Source organism: Triticum aestivum, chromosome 3B (assembly GCF_018294505.1).
Source record: "Triticum aestivum cultivar Chinese Spring chromosome 3B, IWGSC CS RefSeq v2.1, whole genome shotgun sequence".
NCBI classification, from domain to species: Eukaryota; Viridiplantae; Streptophyta; class Magnoliopsida; order Poales; family Poaceae; genus Triticum; species Triticum aestivum.
This window is the reverse complement of record NC_057801.1, coordinates 790,588,772-790,595,188: the sequence shown is the minus strand read 5'-3', so window position 1 is coordinate 790,595,188 and position 6,417 is coordinate 790,588,772. Positions and strand designations below refer to the sequence as shown.

The window sequence follows — 6,417 nt, the reverse complement described above, 5'->3', positions numbered from 1 at the left end:
CACCACCTCATGGTCGGTGATGTCAGTGGCACCAAGTGCTTGAAGCTCATTTGAGATGTCAGTGAGGCGATCAAAAGTATGCTGAACATTTTCATTGTCGAGTCTTTTGAAGCGGTTGAAGAGATTGCGAAGAACATCAACTCGAGAGTCACGTTGAGTGGAAACTCCTTCATTGACCTTGGACAGCCTGTCCCAAATCAGCTTAGCTATTTCCTGAGCACTCTCTCTGTCGTACTATCCTATGCTCAGATAGGCACATATGATATTCTTCGCTTGAGAATCGAGTTGCTTGAATCTCTTCACATGAACAGCATTTGCAGACAGAGTGACTGAGGGAACATCATTTTCCACAATATACCAGAGATCGTTATCAATTGCCTCAAGATGCATGCGCATCTTGTTCTTTAAGTAGGGGTAGCCCGTCCCATCAAAGGTAGGACACCCAGCCGAGACCTTGATCATACCTGCAGTCGTCATAACTAGAACTCCAGGTGGGTAAACCAAAATCACACAAAACAAGGGAGTATCTTGCTCTGATATCAATCGAAAGTGTGTTAAGCCGACTAGAGGGGAGATGAATAGGTGATTTTTACAGATTCGTCGCTGAGAAATTTCAGGGTGAGGAATTTCCAAAGTCAGGAACAACTAGCATGGGAATAAGTACTAAGGTATAAGCATAACAGAGCAATAGCAGAGTCATCATGATGAAATGGAAAACAAACACAAAGTACAGAAAGCGTAAACATGAGATACGCAGGCTGAAGACAATGTAACTGAAGAAATTGGATTAAGGAAATAGAGAAATTCTTCAGTCAAAGTCTTCAACCAGTAATGATCAGGTTCATCAACACATGGATGAGGAAATAAAAGGGTTGAGGAAATAGAACCAGTAGGCTTGGTCAAGACAATGATTTGGTAGACCAGTTCCAACTGTTGTGATAGTTGTACGTCTGGTTGGAGTAGCTGATTATTTAAACTCGAGGACACACCTTCCCGGACACACAATCATGGTAAGTCTTCACAGGTGACTTCCAAACCTTCACAGACTTGGTCACTCGGTGATCCACAATTCCTCTTGCATGCTCAGACCATGACGCCTAACCGTCTGGAGGATACATAGTCCTCAAAGGTAACAAGCGTCTGTTCCACACAGGAACAATCTCTTTAGTGATGCTCAAACACTTTGGGTTTGTAGGTGTTTGGGTTTGGGTTTTGGGTTTTACTCACTTGATGATTTTTGCTCAGAGTCCTCGGAAGATGGGATGCCCTCAATTGACAAGTGTTAGTTTCTCTCGGAGCAGCCAACCAACTGGTGGTTGTAGGGGGCAGCTATTTATAGCCTAGGGAGCAGCCCAACATGATAAGACATAAATGACCTTCAATGATATGACCGTTAGGTGGTAGGATATTTTGGATAGCTGGCGCGTAGCACAGCAACGGTCGGATTTGAGGTTCGAATTCCTCAAGGCTATCATGTTTCTCACTGTGTAGGCAATCCGCACTGGCGAATTCCTAACTCCCCAGTCAGAACCAATTCCTCAGAGACTAGAAGATCTATGTCTCTGTCACTGAAGAAATTTGACTGAACTGATATGAGATTTCCAAAGTCTTTATTCAAAGGATTGGCTAGGTGTAGGATTTCGAGATGAGCATCACTTGGAAATCAGTTTCCTTAGTATTACCTCGACCCCCGTTAGCAGTACGGTGTTTCCTATGACTCAAGAAGGAGAAAATGACACTACGAAAACAAAAGTCTTCACGCTTCATAATCCTCGCATGAATATCCAAGTCTTAAAGGTCACACCAATTTCTTCACTTTCAAAGTCTTCAGAAAAACTAAAGTCTTCAGCTGAAGACATTCATTTTTAGGGGTCGAATTTCACATTACTTATCAAACTCCTCATGGACTTATAGAGTCTGTGTACACTCATAAACATATTAGTCCCTTGACCTATAAGTCTTCAATACACCAAAATCACTAAGGGGCACTAGATGCACTTACAGAAAGTGCCCCTTTTCCAATCACCTGAAACACTTGCCACACATGTCCGGCGAGATCTCCCTGCGGCTCGGGGAGGAAGGGAGCAGAGCCACCTCCGACTTCCCGAACTCGCGCCTGCGCTTCCATAGGGTCTTCCTCGACGGCGGCGCCTCCATCTAGGGAACCAGGCGCCGGCAAGACTCCACCTCCAGCGCCAGATCCGGCGCAGCCTCCTGCGCGGCCGCCTCCACCGACCGCTCGGAAGCAGAGGAGATGCCCAAGCCGGAGACGACGGGGCGCTCCCCGTGAGGGCGGGCCACGGAGGACGGCGAGCACCCAGCCCTGGCGATGGCGCTGCCTGCGGAGAGCAGGAGAGGGGTGGTCGTCGTGGCCGGAGTGGCGAACAGCAGGAGGGAGGGTGGACGCACGGCGTTACGCGAGGAGCGGGGAGGGGGCTAGGGTATCTGACGTTCTTTTCTGAGGCCAATACATCACTTCTTGGTGATGAACGCGCCCCTGTGGCTTTACGAGGAGCTCAATAAATGGATGAGAGCATTCTTTTGGACGGCCAAGGAAAAGGTGAATGGTGGGCAATGCTTGGTGGCAGGGAGTCAAAGACTTGCAAACCCAAGAACTCGCGCTGTGGGTCATATGGGAATGGTTGAGGAGAGTGGATCCAGAGAGACCATGGCAAGGAACTCCGCAGATCGTGGATAAGGAAGCGAGACAAGTGTTCCACAGCCTGGTCAATATTAAGGTGCGAGAGGGTGCAAAGGTCCTGTTCTGGCGCGACAGACGGATTCACGGTTTCGCTGCCACGGATATTGCGCCTCTGATTGTACGCGAGGTGATCAAATGGACGAGGAATCAGACGACAGTCCAGCAGGCGCTTTTGGGCACGACATGGCCGCTTGATGTGCAGGGGTAACTGTCCTTCACAGCACACATCCAACTTCTGCACCTGCAGCAAGCGATCACCGCGGTCCAGCGTGATCTGACAGTTGAGGACGTGTTCACTTGGCCGTGCGATGCGTCGGGTGTATACACGGGTCGCTCGGCCTATGACAGACTTTGCTCAGGATTGCAGCGTGCCCCCTTACGACACATGCATTTGGAGGAACTGGGCGCCGCTCAAGTGCAAGATTCATATCTAGTTGACTGTTCAACATCGGATCTGGACCTCGGATCGCAGCGCGAGACATGGTTTGTAGGAGGCTCCATCGGCCTGTTACACTTGCCTCCAGGATAAAGATAACGCAAAACACATACACATCCAATGTGGCTACGCGAGAGACATCTGGAACCGGTGCCTCATGGACCTTAACATTGCAGTGAGAAGACCGGACACGAACGACACTTTACTTGAGTGGTGGCACCAGGCGAGGGGTAGTTTCAAGGAGCTAACAAGAGAGGTTTCGATACTTTAGTCACGGCAGACACCTGGGAACTGTGGAGGCAACGCAACGCCATAATGTTTAACCGCGCAGATCAACAAATGTCAGTTGCACAACTCCATGGGCACATCCTGGATGAGATCAAGGCATGGAAGGAAGCCGGTGTGGGTGCTGGAGTTCTACACAGATTCGTGAGAGAGTAGGCTTAGATTTTCAGGTGTTGGTGGGGTTGTAATTTTGTGGGGATGTTCGCATCCTACACAAGTTCTTGTAAATACTTCTCTGCCTTCTATAAAAATAAGTATGCCATTTTTCATGTATTTACTACACCTGGGAATACTCTGTTTTCCTGCCTGCCTCCTCTCTCTCTCCCTCCCCCCCCCCCCCCCCCCCCCCCCGATGATGCTAAACACAGTAAAGATCACTGAATACTACTGATCCATGCGTGCATGCATACATGCCCGACGAGCGCGTGCAGAAATAATAGGCCCTGATTTCCCCTTTGTCCGCTCCGCTCCTCGCTCTGACCCGAGTGAATTGTATTCTTGTTCCTCGAGCCATTGCCCCTTGTTGCCGTCCTCTTGGACCTCTGCCCTTTGTTCCTCTCTGCTTGTCTCCTTCTCTTCCCTGCCCTGCCCTGCCGTGTCCTCCCGCTCCTCTCCGTCTGCTTGGCCTGCTCCACACCCGTCTATTTAAGCCTGCTGTCTCGGTTTGTTAATTGGATTTCTCCTTTGCGCCACGCAGCACGCAGCCTTCCGCAGCGAGCCAAAACCTCTGAGCCACGGCCACCGTATAAATCGTCCGTCGTCCACCACGCGACGGCCGGCATCGGAGAGATAGATAGATAGATAGATAGACACGGAAACGAAGCGACTTTGCTACTAGCTTCGTGAACCGAGCGGCATCGCCGAGCAGAGCGGGCGGCAGCGCTGGCCAGGCTGATGGTCCACCAGGACGAAGGCTCCTCCTCGTCGGTCACGTCCTCCCCGCTGCAGAACTTCTCAAACATGCCGCTCCACCCGCACCCGGGAGCCGGCGCCGCGGGCGCCGGCGCCACGCCGCCCTGGATGCTCCGGGAGCTCCGCTCCGACGAGCGCGGCCTCTGCCTCATCCACCTCCTGCTCAACTGCGCCGCCGCGGCGTCGTCCGGCCGGCTCGACGCCGCCAACGCCGCGCTCGAGCACATCGCCACGCTCGCCGCGCCCGACGGCGACGCCATGCAGCGCGTCGCGGCCGCCTTCGCGGAGGCGCTGGCCCGGCGCGCGCTCCGTGCGTGGCCCGGGCTGTGCCGGGCGCTGCTCCTGCCCCGCGCGGGCCCCACGCCGGCCGAGGTCGCCGTCGCGCGCAGGCACTTCTTCGACCTCTGCCCCTTCCTCCGCCTCGCCGGCGCAGCGGCCAACCAGGCGATCCTCGAGGCCATGGAGTCGGAGAAGATCGTGCACGTCATCGACCTCGGCGGCGCCGACGCCACGCAGTGGCTCGAGCTGCTCCACCTCCTCGCCGCGCGTCCCGAGGGCCCGCCGCACTTCCGCCTCACCGCCGTGCACGAGCACAAGGACCTGCTCTCGAAGACGGCCATGGCGCTCACCAAGGAGGCGGAGCGGCTGGACGTGCCGTTCCAGTTCAACCCCGTGGTGTCCCGCCTGGACGCGCTGGACGTGGAGTCCCTCCGCGTGAAGACCGGCGAGGCGCTGGCCATCAGCTCCAGCCTGCAGCTCCACCGCCTGCTCGCCACCGACGACGACACCCCCGCCGCCCCGACCGCCGACAAGGAGCGGCGCAGGAAGAGCAGCCCGGACTCCTCCGGGCTGCTGTCCCCGTCCACCTCGCGGGCGGACGCGTTCCTGGGCGCGCTGTGGGGGCTGTCGCCCAAGGTGATGGTGGTGGCGGAGCAGGAGGCGAGCCACAACACGCCGGGGCTGACGGAGCGGTTCGTGGAGGCGCTCAACTACTACGCGGCGCTGTTCGACTGCCTGGAGGTGGGCGCGGCGCGCGGGTCGGTGGAGCGCGCGCGCGTCGAGCGGTGGCTCCTGGGCGAGGAGATCAAGAACATCGTGGCCTGCGACGGCGCGGAGCGCCGCGAGCGGCACGAGCGGCTGGACCGGTGGGCGGCGCGCATGGAGGGCGCCGGCTTCGGCCGCGTGCCCCTCAGCTACTACGCGCTGCTGCAGGCCCGGCGGGCGGCGCAGGGGCTGGGGTGCGACGGCTTCAAGGTACGCGAGGAGAAGGGCACCTTCTTCCTGTGCTGGCAGGAGCGCGCCCTCTTCTCCGTCTCCGCCTGGCGCGGCCGCCGCTTCGACTGACCGCCGGCCCTGTCGATGTCACCACTACTAGTACCACCACAACCCATGGACATTAGCTAGCTAGCTAGGCGTTTCATCTTCATCATCACATCTAAAATTCCATTTCTTCTTCGGATTGTTTTGTTTAGTTTGTTGTAGACTGAACTTGGGGCATGCATATGCATGCGCTGCTTGTTTTGGACCAAACTTGCTGCATGCGTACGCATGCTCCGTGTGTCTGTCCATACTGCTCGTGTGTGTGTGTGTGTGTGTGTCCCTTCCCCTGTTGGTTCGGATCAGTGCACAGATTTCAGCAGGAATGATGAAGTGGTCGATCCATGCGGATTGGATCGTCTGGTGGTTTATCTATCTATCTAACTGTCAATCTATATTTCCATTCGATCGAATCCTTCGTGCCTAAGAGGGCAGGTTGCATTTGGTGAAAAGGGGATAAACCCAGATGCAAATCGTTAGGTAAGGCTAATTGTGAGCCGCATGACTCACAAGACGGCTGATTGAGAACTTTGTTTTCATCGAAAGAAGGTGATTACGGGACGCCAGTTGATGCCTCTGGTCGGATCCAACGCTTACGTCTTGTTAACTTTGTTGAAATCTACGTAATTGTCGGGTTAAGGGGAGAAATTTGTTGCTTGCGTTGTCTGAACGACTGAACTTTCAGGGCACGTACTGCACCTCTGGGGACCTTCCGCTATGTTTCCAGTTCACGCATGATTTTTCATACTACTTTTTAGATGTAAAA

The 6,417-nt window shown here is 54.7% G+C and overlaps 1 protein-coding gene across 1 annotated transcript; it reads left to right on the top strand.

Moving 5' to 3' along the window:
• The first annotated feature begins 3,844 nt into the window (after positions 1–3,844).
• Positions 3,845–6,028, top strand: LOC123072458 (scarecrow-like protein 3). Its single transcript, XM_044496010.1, has one exon. It carries the CDS (start codon positions 4,317–4,319, stop codon positions 5,676–5,678), a length of 1,362 nt encoding a protein of 453 aa, XP_044351945.1. The 5' UTR covers positions 3,845–4,316; the 3' UTR covers positions 5,679–6,028.
• Positions 6,029–6,417: the final 389 nt, after the last annotated feature.

Bases quoted from the DNA above. Each gene is read 5' to 3' on its own strand.
- LOC123072458 (XM_044496010.1), top strand. From the start codon at position 4,317: ATGGTCCACCAGGACGAAGGCTCCTCCTCGTCGGTCACGTCCTCCCCG.